Below are 15265 nucleotides of genomic sequence, written 5' to 3' on the forward strand. Positions count from 1 at the left end.
AACATTTATTTATATAGCACATTTTCATAGATAGATAGATAGACAGACAGACAGACAGACAGACAGACAGACAGACAGACAGACAGACAGACAGACAGACAGACAGACAGACAGACAGACAGACAGACAGACAGACAGACAGACAGATAGATAGATAGATAGATAGATACTTTATTACATGATGAAGAAAGAGAAAAAAAGACAAAATAAGAATTAAAATAAAAGAACACTAATTAACATAGAATAACAGTAAGGTCCGATGGCCAGGGAGGACAGAAAAAAAACAAAAAAACACAAGATGGCTGGAGCAAAAAATAAAATCTGCAGGGGTTGCAGACCACGAGACCACCCAGTCCCCTCTGGGCATTCTACCTAATAAAAATGAAATAGTCCTCTTTGTATTTAGGTTTCTCACAGAAGGCACACATACAGGTTTGTCTTATGTTTGCCAGTGAACAACCTTCTCACCAAGCTTCTTGCTGATGATCTTGTAGCCCATTCCAGCCCTGTGCAGGTCTTGTCCATGAGGTCTTTTGACAGCTCTTTGGTTTTGCCCATGGTGATGGAGAGGTCCACCTGCTGTGGACAGGTGTGCTTTATACACATCACAAGTCGAGATCAGGAGTATCTGGAATTGATTGATTGGTTGATTGATTGTAATCTGTGTGCCACATGGGCATGCAGCCAGTCTGTGGTGGCAAGGATTCTGGCTGGACCTCAATCACTTGTCATTGTATTCAGGGTTCTCATGGAAGGACTTGATGATGATGGTCATGTGGACTTCTGGTCTTTAATCCAGCAATGTAGGTACATCACGGCACTTTGATTGGGTGGTGGTGGCGCAGATCGCCACCACAGAAAGGGTGTGTGAAGGCGTCGATCCATCTTTTTCAGTTGCAGGTTCCTTAAAGAATGTTCTTTTCTTGAATAGTGGACGGAATAGAAGGTGTTGGATTTCTGGCCGCAGGTGGGGAAATGGCTGGTCTCTGTTCCTCCCAGGTTTCTTCATCTGATTGAAATGCAAAAAAAGAATGGTTGTTAGCTCTGGTGTCACACCGTTCTCAATCTCCGTTGTTCCGTCCTGATTTGAGCTTCAAAAATACTAACCTTGGGTGTATGTGTAGAAATTGCAGGCAGTAAGGTTTGTCTGACATTTTTATAAATTGCCGAGGGTAATACGCTGATGCTTTAATACTCTAGGAACCACTACTATGCTAAAGCACAAGTTTCCAGTAGTCCTAATTTGTGTGAGAGGATCCATCTTGTAGGCTGTAGTTTATACATACAATTTTACTTAATGAGCTACAAAAACATTCTACTTTCAAATGTATTTATTCTTGCAGGTTATACAAGCCGTTTTCTTTGGAGTCTGTGTGTTGACTGATCTGTCAAGTCTTCTTACAAAAGCGAGTGAAAACCAAGAACAAGAAAGACAACTAAGGAAGCTCATTGGTCTTCGTGACTGGATGATGGCCGTGTTAGCATTTCCTGTGGGAGTGGTAAGTATTTTAAAGTGAATATTACGTTGCTAGTTATTTATTTGGGCAGCTCAATGGTGTTGTGGGTAGCAGACATCTCTTATTTAGCATCCTGGGATTGAATGCTTTGCCCGAATGGTGTCTGAGTAGAGTTTGCGAGGGTTTTCTTCTGGTACTGTGGTTTTCTTTAACAACATCTCTAAAGATTTGCATCATCCTAACAGTGAATTACGTTGGATGGGGGAGCTTCATGATTTTGGGGTTGTCTTGGGGCCTGGACAGCTCGCCATCATCGAGGGGAAAAATCAGTTCTTAAGTTTATCAAGGCATCTCCTGCAGTAGTGTTTCATAAAGTAATGGGTCATGCTGAGTCGTGAATTACAGAAATGCTGAATGAGAAAGAGTCGGAAAGCATTGCAATGGGCTGGCGATTCTCTAAGGGGGCAGACAACGATAGGTAGAGATTTCCTGTCCTCTGGATGACGATTGCCAGCAATGTCTCAAGGTGTATAAGGTGGACTGTAGATGACGATCAGTGGCAGTTCCACAAGGGGGATAGATCCCCTAGATGACATTTCACGGCGATTGTGGGTCGCAAAGGCAGGCAAAATTGGGTTGCAAGAGATAAAAAGTTTAAGAACCACTGTCCTACAGAATAATGTATAATGTCACTGTAGATGTGCACCAGCTGAAGCTCAGTAAAAGTTGTGTGACGCAGGAAGACGCTACACCTTAACGTCAAAGTAAATCTCCTGCAGAATGGCTTCAAAAAAAAGAAAATCCAGCTTTTGAAGTGATCCAAACCCTAACCCAATAGCAATGCTATGGAATGACGTCAAGAGAAATGTTCACACCGGACACCCTACGAATATGCCTAAGCTGATGCAGTTCGGTAAGGAAGAATGGTCTAAAATTCCTCCTGAACGTTGTGCAGGTCTCATCCATGGCAAATTGGAAACGCTTGGTATGAAGTTGTTGCTGGTGAAGGAGGTTCGACTAGTTATTAACTCCAAGGGGTTCACTTTTTCTACAGCGCACTTGAAACGTTTGACTGCAGCTGTTCAGATCAGGCAGGGAGACTGAAGAAGGTCCCAACAATCTGTATGGACCAAGTTCAAAGCTTCGCAGACAGAAACATCTGTGGTGTACTTGAGAAGTTTAATAAAATATTGTAGGTCTTATGCTTTGCCAGAATATTACATTTTTGCTGAAATCTGCAGTCAGAACTCAGAAATATTAACTGCGGGGATATTGTACTTACGCACAATGAACTTGTGGTCCAGCAAACACATGACAGACAGACAGACAGACAGACAGACAGACACACAGATACTTTATTAATCCCAAGGAGAAATTCATATACTCCAGCAGCAGCATACTGATAAAAACAATATTAAATTAAAGAGTGATAACAATGCAGGTATAACAGACAATAACTTTGTGTAATGTTAACGTTTACCCCCCGGTGGAATTGAAGAGTCTCATAGTGTGGGGGAGGAACGATCTCCTCAGTCTGTCAGTGGAGCAGGACGGTGACAGCAGTCTGTCTCTGAAGCTGCTCCTCTCTCTGGAGATGATCCCGTTCAGTGGATGCAGTGGATTCTCCATAATTGTCAGGAGTCTGCTCAGCGCCCGTCGCTCTGCCACGGATGTCAAACTGTCCAGCTCCGTACCTACAATAGAGCCTGCTTTCCTCACCAGTTTGTCCAGTCGTGAGGTGTCCCTCTTCTTTATGCTGCCTCCCCAGCACACCACCACGTAGAAGAGGGCGCTCGCCACAGCCGTCTGATAGAACATCTGCAGCATCTTATTGCAGATGTTGAAGGACGCCAGCCTTCTAAGGAAGTATAGTCGACTCTGTCCTCTCTTGCACAGAGCATCAGTATTGGCAGTCCAGTCCAGTTTATCATCCAGCTGCACTCCCAGGTATTTATAGGTCTGCACCCTCTGCACACAGTCACCTTTGATAATCACGGGGTCCATGAGGGGCCTGGTCCTCCTAAAATCCACCACCAGCTCTTTGGTTTTGCTGGTGTTCAGTTGTAGGTGGTTTGAGTCGCACCATTTAACAAAGTCCTTGATTAGGTTCCTATACTTCTCCTCCTGCCCACTCCTGATGCAGCCCATGATAGCAGTGTCATCAGCGAACTTTTGCACGTGGCAAGACTCAGAGTTGTATTGGAAGTCCGATGTATATTGGCTGAACAGGACCGGAGAAATGATGAGCAAAAGTCCATCATTCTTCTGTTCATATAAAAGTTATGGGATATGTAGGCCTGCAATGGTGATGGACAAGTAGACCGAAGAGATTAGTCAGGAGTCCCCATGGACTATGATGTTTGCTGATGAAATTGTGATCTGTAGGGAGAAGGTTGAGGAGACCCTGGAGAGGTGGAGATATGAGAGGAGAGGAATGAAGGTCAGTAAGAACAACAGAGAATACATGTGTGTGAATGAGAGGCAGGTCAATGGAATGGTGAGGATGAAGGGAGTAGAGTTGGCGAAGGAGGATGAGTTTAAATACTTGGGATCAACAGTACAGAGTAATGGGGATTGTGGAAGACAAGTGAAAAAGAGAGTGCAGGCAAGGTGGAATGGGTGGAGAAGAGTGTCAGGAGTGATTTGTGACAGACGGGTATCAAGAAGAGTGTGAGGGAAGGTCTACAGGACGGTAGTGAGACCAGCTATGTTATAGGTTGTGGAGATTGTGGCACTGACCAGAAAGCAGAAGACAGAGCTGGAGGTGGTAGAGTTAAAGATGATAAGATTTGCATTGGGTGTGATGAGGATGGTCAGGATTAGAAATGAGGACATTAGAGGGTCAGATCAGGTTGGAAGGTTGGGAGACAAAGTCAGAGAGGCGAGATTGTGTTGGTTTGGACATGTGCAGAGGAGAGATACTGGGTATATTGGAAGAAGGATGTTAAGGATAGAGCTGCCAGGCAAGAGGAGAAGAGGAAGGCCTAAGAGAAGGTTTATGGATGTTTTGAGAGAGGACATGCAGGTGAGTGGTGTAACAGAACAAGATGATGAGGACAGGAAGATATGGAAGAAGATGATCCACTGTGGCAACCCCTAACGGGAGCAACTGAAAGAAGAGGAAGCGCTTGTATTTTTCATGTTTAAAAACCGTCTGAGAAGGCTCTGGAGGAGATGATTCAATAATAATGGAAGCTAAGTATTTTAAAAATGCCTGGGATTACCACAGACAATGCATCAGACAATCAGAGTGAGTGCCTTTAAGGATTGCTACGCATGGTTATGATGTTAAAGCCACCGTCTGAAACTCACCACATGAAATAATAAAACGATTCTTGGATCACTAGCAGGCTTTTAGCTCTGTATCTAATGAGGACAGAATCACACCTCACATCTAAGGATTATGATATCACAAAGTCTGGAGAGTGTGAGAGCCTTGATAACACTTCATTTGCATTTCTAGTGATTAATTTAAAGAATTAGCGTTCCTATTTTGGTGCATATTTTTGATTTAGTCACTTGACAGAATTGTTAAATGCATCATATTTTGAGCTTTTTATTCATGGATAATTTGAATATTTCAGTTTCTTCAGCCATTCTAGTTTCTGTACTTTGTAGAATGGCATTTATTTATTTGTTTTTCTAACCTCAAAGCCACAATTCAACAAATTCTTCATCTTCCACTTTCACATCCACTTTGATAAAAGAATAGGTGTCTGTGTGTCTGTATGTTTCTTCGTCCAGTTGCCATGTCTCTGTCATTTCAAAAGATGGTACATCACAAACATTTTTAGTAAGAAAATGCATAGCATTTCTCATGCCAACAAACATTAACACTGCTTTTACGAATCTCATACCAAATGGCATATAACAGAGACAAATGTATTTCATTTATCACTCCATCAGATGGTGCTTCACAAACATTAGTACTGCCTTTATGAATTTAATACCAAATGGCATGTAACAGAGAGCTATGCATTGCATCTCTCGTTCCAACCGATGGTGCATCACAAACATTAACACTGCTTTTACGAATCTCATACCAAATGGCATATAACAGAGACAAATGCATTTCATTTATTACTTCATCAGATGGTGCTTCACAAACATTACCACTGCCTTTATGAATCTCATACCAAATGGCATGTAACAGAGAGATATGCACAGTGGCGTAGCTGGAGGGGGGCGAGGGGGGGGACATCTGTCCCCGGGCGCAGCTCCCAGGGGGCGCCAAATTTCCCTTCCCCATTGCATTTTTGCAAACAGAAGGGGGTACGAAATCTTCAGTTGTCCCTGGGCGCTGAAAACCCTAGCTACGCCTCTGGATATGCATTGCATTTCTCATTCCAACAGATGGCGCATCACAAATGTTAACACTGTTTTTACAAATCCCATATTAAATGGAATACAACAGAATGCAAATGCATTGCATGGCACCCTGAAAAATTAACACTAAGGTTTACGTTGACTATTTAGATTTCAACCTGTCTTAGATGGATAGCACAGCTAGTTGTTTATTTAAAAGAGAAAAAAAATATTTGTCCTTCAGACATATTTATCCATTGTGGTCAAATAAAACGACTGCAAGACCCAGGAATAAATGCTGGGGTGCCATCTTGGTTATCCCCTTTTAATCCAGCTAAGGGAAAATAAAGAAAAATGGCCACTAAGGGCACAAACATAACTAAAAAGTCCAAAGGAAAAATAGAAAGCGTCAATCTAGGTATTTTGGTCTCTTTCGGTCACCAGATAGGAGCTCCCCTCTGTGCTGCGTTCTGATCAAAATGGATCACCTGCTTCTGTATCTGTGGGACTTATAACTGGGGGGCTAAAAGGGGTGGAGTCAGTTGCCCTCACTGAGCATTTTCTCTGTACTGTAGAGGTAAGAGAAGAGAAGGAGGTTAGTACCAGTGCCCCCTCTCGATCTAGGGTGGTAGTACATACCTCAGATGAGTGATCCCCAAGCACACATACGTGACACCATCCTATATCAAACGAGCTTTATCAGTTTCAGTGGTTCAGTTGCTGCAGCCTACCCTGGAGGAATCAAGCAGTCAGTGTGGCAGAGTCCAATGCAGGACACGCTCACGAATGTTTATAATAGGTCAGTTCAGTCAGTAATTATCCTAAAATAGGCATTTTTTAAATATGGGAGGAGTCAGAAATATCTGATAGAAAATCCTACGCAAACACCTGGAAGATGTGCAGACTCCACACAGAAGGTGATGAGGTACTGATTTTAAGCCCAGAACACAATATGTGTGAGGCAGCAGCGTTAACCACTGTGCCCAATTGAAATCAGTTTATTTCTTTGTGCCCTCCCTCACCATAACTTATCGTCTATGGTGAAGGAGCGAATGCTTTACAATTTGTCAAAAATTTTGATCTCTGGTTTTCAAGGGATTTCGATGTTTTATGGTCCGGTGATAGCATCTCGATGATGGGTATGTGTCTGGGTGTCACGGTTTCTTGAGGACGGCCTACAGCTAAAACAACTGGATGGAAAAATACCAAACTCGAAACTTAAACTGGTTATGAGACGACGATGTGCTGATTAATTTTTGAGCCAAATCGTGCACTCTAGAGAAACCCTTGAATACCGTAATTCTGCAATGAATTATGAATTCTTCTCGTCAATTCCCTATTTTATGATCATGATCAGATAGATCACCATCAGAACGGTAAATAATTATTGAAATGATAGAGAATACTGTGGGTAACTTGGTTCCTGGACCACAATGCCTACTGACGCTCACGTCCGAAATTTTTTTATGTAGTGCAGGCAAAGAGAGGTTATATATATCTGTGACTCTAATGAACTAACAGTACATTATTACAACATACAACATTGACATCCATCACAACCCTGAATAAGAATAAAAGGCTTGGAGAATGTCATGTCATCTTATGGTACTAGATTTCTATACATATACATATTTATTGCTTCAAAAATGAAGGAAAACAAGATGTTGTTGATCACACAGTAAAATAAAATTGATGATTAACCTAAACAAATATAACATTCAAGGACTTTATGTATTTATTTTTCAGACAAGGCAAATGAACGACAGATGAGAGGAAATCACAAACTCGGTTAACAGCAGAGAAAAAAAATCTCTCGGGAGACCATGGATACCATTTATAACAGACAGAGTCACAGTTCTGATGATAGACCAAATGGCCATCTTCCTCCTCCAGTACTAGAAATGCCTACTGGATAGTCTAATAAAAAGTAAATTGTATTCATTTAGGCTTCCACTGTCTCTTGTGCCATTTACTGTATCCACTGACTCAATTGGAGAAACAGTATTTTGAAAGAGACAGACCAGAAAGTAGAGATCAAAACCAAAAGTCAAACCCACTTTTACAGCAAATCGATGTTGAAACGACGTCAAAAAGAAGAATCACAGTAAATTATTTTACGGTGTTATCCACAAACTCAGATAAGAAATGGCTGCCAGAGTTGTCCTTTAATCTGTTATGAAATTAACATCAGATGCCGTGACCGCCAAAACCCGGCCCATCAGCAACCAGGAACCACGTCTTGACGACAGGGCTAGCAAAGTGCCGGTGCCCATAACAAAACAAAATAATGCGAGAAGTAACACAAAATAATTTTTAAAAAGTTAAAAAAATCTTTAGTACAAAAGTAAACCTAATACAGTATTTGGGATCTTCATAGTCTGGATGATAAACTGGACTGGACTGCCAATACTGATGCTCTGTGCAAGAGTGGACAGAGCTGACTATACTTCCTTAGAAGGCTGGTGTCCTTCAACATCTGCAATAAGATGCTGCAGATGTTCTATCAGACAGTTGTGGCGAGTGCCCTCTTCTACGTGGTGGTGTGCTGGGGAGGCAGCATAAAGAAGAGGGACGCCTCACGCCTGGACAAACTGGTGAGGAAGGCAGGCTCTATTGTAGGCATGGAGCTGGACAGTTTGACATCTGTGGCAGAGCGACGGGCGCTGAGCAGACTCCTGTCAATCATGGAGAATCCACTGAACAGGATCATCTCCAGACAGAGGAGCAGCTTCAGCGACAGACTGCTGTCACCGTCCTGCTCCACTGACAGACTGAGGAGATCATTCCTCCCCCAAACTATGCGACTCTTCAATTCCACCCGGGGGGGGTAAATGTTAACATTATACAAAGTTATTGTCTGTATGTATACCTGAATTGTTATCACTCTTTAATTTAATATTGTTTTTTTTTTATTAATCAATCGCTGCTGGAGTATGTGAAGTTCCCCTTAGGATTAATAAAGTATCTATCTATCTATCTATCTATCTATCTATCTATCTATCTATCTATCTATCTATCTATCTATCTATCTATCTATCTATCTATCTATCTATCTATCTATCTATCTATCTATCTATCTATCTATCTATCTATCTATCTATCTATCTATCTATCTAGTCAAAAATCGATACTAGACATAAAAAGATAAGAAGAAACCCTAAATGAAGACTATAAAAATGAAAATACAGAGTCCTAACCCCATAGACAGGTATGCCATGTCTCTGGAAAGGATTTAAGGGTGTATATGTTGACCAAACATTCTTATGATCTAAGTAGTCTGTAGAAGTTACAATAAAGGAAAATAAAATATTAGGTTATATCAGTAAAATTGCTAAATATAAATTGAGGGGGGTTATGCTAAGACTATATCAAGCATCTGGAGTACGGTGTGCAGTTCTGGTCACCACTCTACAAAAAGACATAGCAGCACTTGAAGCTGTGTAGAGGAGACCAACCAGGAACATCTCCGGACTTAAGAACGTGTCCTACTCTGACAGACTGCAAGATTTTAACCTGTTTAGTGTCGAGCAGAGGAGACTGCATGGAAACCTAATACAGGCCTTCAAAATTCTCAAAGGCATCGATAATGAGATCCAACAGAATTATTTTAGCTAAATAGAGAATGACATACTCAAGGACACCAATGAAAGTTAAGGGGAATGCATTTAAGACTGAAGCCAGGAAGCACTTCATTACTCCGAGAGTTGTGGGACTATGGAACAAACTACTGAGTCATGGAGTTGAAGCAGAAACTCTGAAAACCTCTAAGAAGAATCTGGATGAAAGATGGGGACAGTTCATTTATTAGCTGAACAAATGAGCTTAATGGTCTCCTGTCATTTGTCAATTTCATATTTTCTTACATTCAAGGAGTAGTAGCCTGGCAAAGCAACAATGCCACCAAATGTCACATCAGCATACCGAAGAGAGAAAAATAATAAAGGAGAGTCAGTGACAGTTCAGAGTGATTGCTAAGCTTTTATTTTTGAGTAGATGACTAACAAGCAGAGTTACAGTATGCGTAAGATATATTTGGTTTTCATTTTCTTGTGCTCTATACACATCTCTTTCTGTAATGTACTTTATTGCTCTAATGCATTCTGTAGATGCCAACATTAATAGTCACTTCCTCAATAGTGAAAAATAAGCAGTGTAGTTGCTGCTTTCACTTCATTATTTGATATTTCTTACAAAGAGTTTACATTTGTGTGTGTTTGTGTGGGGATACAGATGTATGTATGTATGTGCGTGTGTGTGTGTGTATATATATATATATATATATATATATATATATATATATATATATATATATATATATATATATATATATATATATATAAAATGTATATGGAAGAGAAGGTCTGTGATACGGTTTGCATATTGACCCCTGGCAGGGGTTGAAAGCTCAGGAATATGATACGTGATTCATTTTTCTCCCTTTGTGGATCTCCAGCTGCAAAAATATACAGTATATATATATATATATATATATATATATATATATATATATATATATATATATATATAGTGAAGATTAGGCCAGACACAGACAGGCACAAACTCAGAATGTCCCCAAAAACACACACGTTTATTAACGTTCTGCACAAACCCCACAATGCTCAAGTCCTTATCTCTTTCCTGTCCTTTTTTTTCTGCTGCCTCCACTCCCCTCTCGCAAGCTCTGTCCTCTACCTGCCGGCTCTGGCAGCACTTCCAGGTGTGGCAGAAGTGCTGCAGGCCACAACTCCGGAGCTGTCAAGGTGCACCCTGGTGGTGGCCATGGAACCCAACAGGGTTGAGCTTCTAAGATTCAAGCCAGTGGCTTCGATGCAACACAGGGGGGAATGCCCTCTCGTGTCCCGGGGGAGGTACTGCTCAAAAGGGTGTCCCGACCAGGCATACATATACAGTGGACCCTTGACTTACGAACTCAATTCGTTCGCAAGGGCTGATTGTAACTCAAGTTGGTTGTAAGTCAAGACTATTTTTCCCATAAGAAATAATGGAAATGCCCTTAATGTGTTCCGAACCGCCCACAGCAACACTTACTTAACTTTTTGTAATAGAAAAAGGGTTATATAATGTGCATAATTTACCAAAAACACCAATACTTTTTCTAATGTACTAACCAAAAAGTTATAAAAAGTCCCTAGCCTACCAGAAACAACAATTTCATACTGTACTCACCATTTAAGTTGACATCTTTGGGTTGCAGGAAGGAAGGAGGAGGAGAATGAAATGGAAGGTGGTTATTGTTTGGAAGGAGTTTCCTTATACAAATCTTTTCTTTGTAAAATTGTCGAGATGGTGGATTTCGACATGCTGTACATATTAGCGAGATCGGTCACACGAACACCACTCTCATATTTCCACACAATTTCCTTCTTCGTTTCGATTGTGATCACTTTCTTTACCTTCGTTACGTTCACTTCCTTCCTTAGCAATTATCAAAATAAATTGTATAAAGCACTGCACTGACCGAAATTTCGTCCACAAACACATGTGTCTGGGCTCCGACTGATGCTTACGAAACGCTCTCGGCTGTTTGTTTACAATCGCACAAGCGGATACATGTGACCGCATTCGGGTCATAACGCAAGATATTGGTCGTAATTCAAAACAAAAATTTTGGTCGTAAAGCAAGTTGTTCGCATGTCAGGCCGGTCGTATATCAAGGGTCAACTGTATATATGTGTATATATCTGTATATATATGCATATGTGTGTATAGATGTATATGTGTATATGTATATTTATGTATATGTATATATGTATTGTATATGTTGTGGCACCAACAGAGCATGCCAGCCACCCAGCCCTACATAGACAAACACAGGAAACACACTTACAAAAGCTCTGGTTTTATTTTTCTTCTTTTCCCTTGTGGGAAACGTTTTCCTCGTCTCCCACAAGTCTAGCACTGTCCCTAAAGCACAAGCACAATACCATACAAATTCTTCTTCTTTCTTTTTACTTCTCCTGGCAAGTTTCGTCTCCCTCCTCCTGTCCCTGGCTTCCGGAGTAGCAGTTGCTGGCCCCTTTTATAAGGCACCCAGAAGTGCTCCAGGTGCTTGATGACCTACTTCTGGCAGCACTTCCCAGTGTGGAGGAAGAACTGCCCATGAGGACTCAGCAGCTGCAACAGCAACCCTGGCAGTGCCCACAGATCCCAACAGGGTTGCACCAAACTCCAACTCCCATGGAGCCCTGCAGGAGTCCTAGGCACTGCTGCAACCCAGAGGGGGCTGCCATCTAGCTCTCTGGGGGAGGTAATGCTCTGGCCATGCTTGCTCCCCCTTCTGTGTCTAGTACAGCGATTCTTAACCTTTTTAGGAGTCACAGACCCCTTTAAGAATCTGATTAAAGCTATGGACCCCCTTCCCCAGAAATATTCACATCAGCACAACTTTGCATGCAATGAATATAACGAACTTTGTTTTTCGAGATTTGATTGTCTCATACATATATGACTTACAAAGTATTATTAAACATTAAAGTAAACAATCTAAAAAAAACACTTCCTTTTATACAAAAAGTAATGGCCACTCATTATAATTATGAAATGCAATCCACTTGTGCAAATTAAAGCAGACCTACTACTACTATGTGTTCTACTACCATTACCACTACTATTACATCTACTCTCTCGTTATGGACTTTACTTCAATGAGAAGGTTGTTCTTGTTTGCCTTGCCTTCGACAAGGTGACACGCATATCATCTTTGACATCCAATTTATTTTGACTTTTCATTTTGACCGTAAACTTGGGCAAGTCAAGAGACGCCTAGCAGTAAGCGCTGTAAGCAGTGGCAGGGTACATTTTCTTTCATTTCTTTCAATAGGAAACTGTTGATTGGGGCGAGGGGGAGGGCTGTTTTTCTTGTGCTTTATTTTTCTCACGAGTATGTAACTCACTCATTAGGCTTTGCTGAGATAAATACTTGCGAGAAAAATAATATGCGATCAAAATAACGGTGAGAAACATCATGTGAGAAAGTTAATACGAGAAAAATCAACAGTACCAGGTTATATAGTGAATACTGTGGAAGATGAGAGGAAGCCAGGAATAGTTCAATCAATTAAGATTTTTATTCAGTCACAGATGAGTACCTGGATTCTGCGTTGCAAGGCAGAAGAGAAAAGTTCCATTTTTCGATTGGCTTTTTAGAATTTCTCCTTCCTTCCCCTTACAGTATATTTATAAAAAAAAAAAAGCCATAATATCTTTTACTTATGCGTTTTATTTTATTACACTAACTGTTCTTATTTTTTTTTACTTGCCAGATAGACCCTAAAGAAGGAAAGGTCATCTTTCCTGTGGCAAATAGATGCGTTCCTGAAGAAACTGGAAGTTGTCCTGGGCCAGTCCACTGCACCCTGTCTTATGACAGACGCCCGTATGAATAACCTGCCGTTATAGCAAAACGACTTTGTCGGCTATTAGCCCTAAGCAGCTTGCAAGCAGTTAATTTTTCTTTCACAATATAAATGTTAATTTTTATCTGTCCCTCATGGACCCCCTGAAACCCATCCATGGACCCTCTAGGGGTTCACGGAGCTCAGGTTAACAACCCCTGGTTCATCCTAAAGCAAGATCTTCTTCTTCTTTTGGCTACTCCTGTTAGGGGGTGCCACAGCGGATCATCTTTTTTCATATCTTCCTGTCCTCATCATCTTTCTCTGTCACCCCCATCACCTGCATGTCCTCTCTTAGCACATCTATAAACCTTCTCTTAGGCCTTCCTCTTCTCCTCTTGACTCACAGCTCTATCCTTAGCACCCTTCTCCCAATATACCCTGCATCTCTCCTCTGCACATGTCCAAACCAATGCAATCTCGCCTGTCTGACTTTGTCTCCCAACCGTCCCACCTGAGCTGACCCTCTAATGTCCTCATTTCTAATCATATCCATCCTCGTCACACCCAATTCAAATCTTAGCATCTTTAACTCTGCCACCTCCAGCTCTGTCTCCTGCTTTCTGGTCAGTTCCACCGTCTCCAACCCATATAACATAGCTGGTCTCACTACCGTCCTGTAGACCTTCCCTTTCACTCTTGCTGATACCCGTCTGTCACAGATCACTCCTGACACTCTTCTCCACCCATTCCACCCTGCCTGCACTCTCTTTTTCACCTCTCTTCCACAATCCCCGTTACTCTGTACATTACTCTGTTCATCCTACAGCAAAATAATGACCCAAAACACACCTCAGGGCGATGCCAGAACTAGACATGAAACTGCGTGCATTTCTGTAAAAACTGAGGTGTTCTAATACTTTTGACCAGTAATGTACTGGGATTGGCTCCAGTAGACCCCTGTGACCCTGTAGTTAGGATATAGCGGGTTGGATGGATGGATGGATGGATGTACTGTGAGCGCTTTGAGTAGTGAGAAATGCGCTATATAAATGCAAAGAATTATTATAACTGTACATTATTTATGAATCCCAACGAGAAAGCATTTAATAGTAAGCTCAGTTTTAATTTCTTCTGCTGAAATATGTAGTGTTTATCAAGTTTTAAACTATTGCTGCATTAATTCTTATAATGCTCATTTTACCTTTCTCTTCTAACCGCATTCTATTTTTAGGCAGTAAAGGAACATTTATTATATCGTAGTACCGACTGGTTTTAATGTCTCATAGTTGTTTGCGCTCCAGTGATAATAGCCACCTACAGTACAGGGCAAATGGCAAACCGTTAAAGGTTCATTTTTTTTTGTGAAGCAGGTATCTAATAGCTTTGCAAGGCTCACCAAGCACTGCGTAAGAAAAAGGCCCAGGGCCAAATGTAATAATGCATTCTGAACAGTCTGGCAGACACAGTTAATAAATCATTAATATGGTCTCTTGAGGTTGTCTCTTTCAAGAAAAGTGAGTATTTTATAAAGTGACCAGACTTCTTTAAGGCAGAATTAAATATGATAACTGGAGGTTCTGTTGCTCTTCCCCGTGACATTGTGACCTCACAAAGACAAAAACAGAAAACGCTGAAGATGTCTGCTTAAAGCACTGAATTCAGAACGTAGTCAGACCCCTACACTTTATTGTGTCGTACGTTTAATTTTAAATGGATCAGTTTGCCATTTTTGCCCATCCATCTACTTTCAATAACCCATAATGACAAAGCGAAAACATGTCTTCTTCTGGAAGGTTTACAGATTTATTAAAAATCAATAACTGAACTCCATCATTCATATAAGTATTCAGACCCATGATTAAGTACTTTGTAGAAGTAAATTCCGGCGTTGAGTCTTCTTGGGTAAGTCTCTATTAAGCCTGGCACACCTGGATTAGAGCAGTTTATCCCAGGTCCTCTCAACCTCTGTTAGTCATCAGATGCCACTTCTTCCCTGACCTGCACGTTCACCAGATGTGTCCTTCCACCAAGCATGGTCAGGTCAAAACTGGCTTTCTAGTGACCACCAGCAGTTACCACGGGAGAACTCTGGGCCCATATGGAGGCTGCCTGGAATGCCGTTGCACAAACACACATCCATCTTCT

At 41.3% G+C, this 15265-nt stretch overlaps 1 protein-coding gene across 4 annotated transcripts in view; it reads left to right on the forward strand.

The window, feature by feature from the left end:
* aig1 (androgen-induced 1 (H. sapiens)) overlaps positions 1 to 15265 on the forward strand; it is a 129044-nt gene that overhangs the window by 41623 nt on the left and 72156 nt on the right. For all 4 annotated transcript variants that reach the window (XR_007933584.1, XM_051919532.1, XM_051919533.1 and 1 more), the window contains exon 2: positions 1344 to 1499. Coding sequence is in view for 3 of the 4 variants with exons in the window: in XM_051919533.1 (XP_051775493.1) it covers positions 1344 to 1499 (156 nt within the window). In the remaining variant the exon portion in view is untranslated. The remainder of the gene's footprint in view (positions 1 to 1343; positions 1500 to 15265) is intronic.

This window comes from Erpetoichthys calabaricus, chromosome 15 (assembly GCF_900747795.2).
Source record: "Erpetoichthys calabaricus chromosome 15, fErpCal1.3, whole genome shotgun sequence".
In the NCBI taxonomy this organism is placed as follows: domain Eukaryota; kingdom Metazoa; phylum Chordata; class Cladistia; order Polypteriformes; family Polypteridae; genus Erpetoichthys; species Erpetoichthys calabaricus.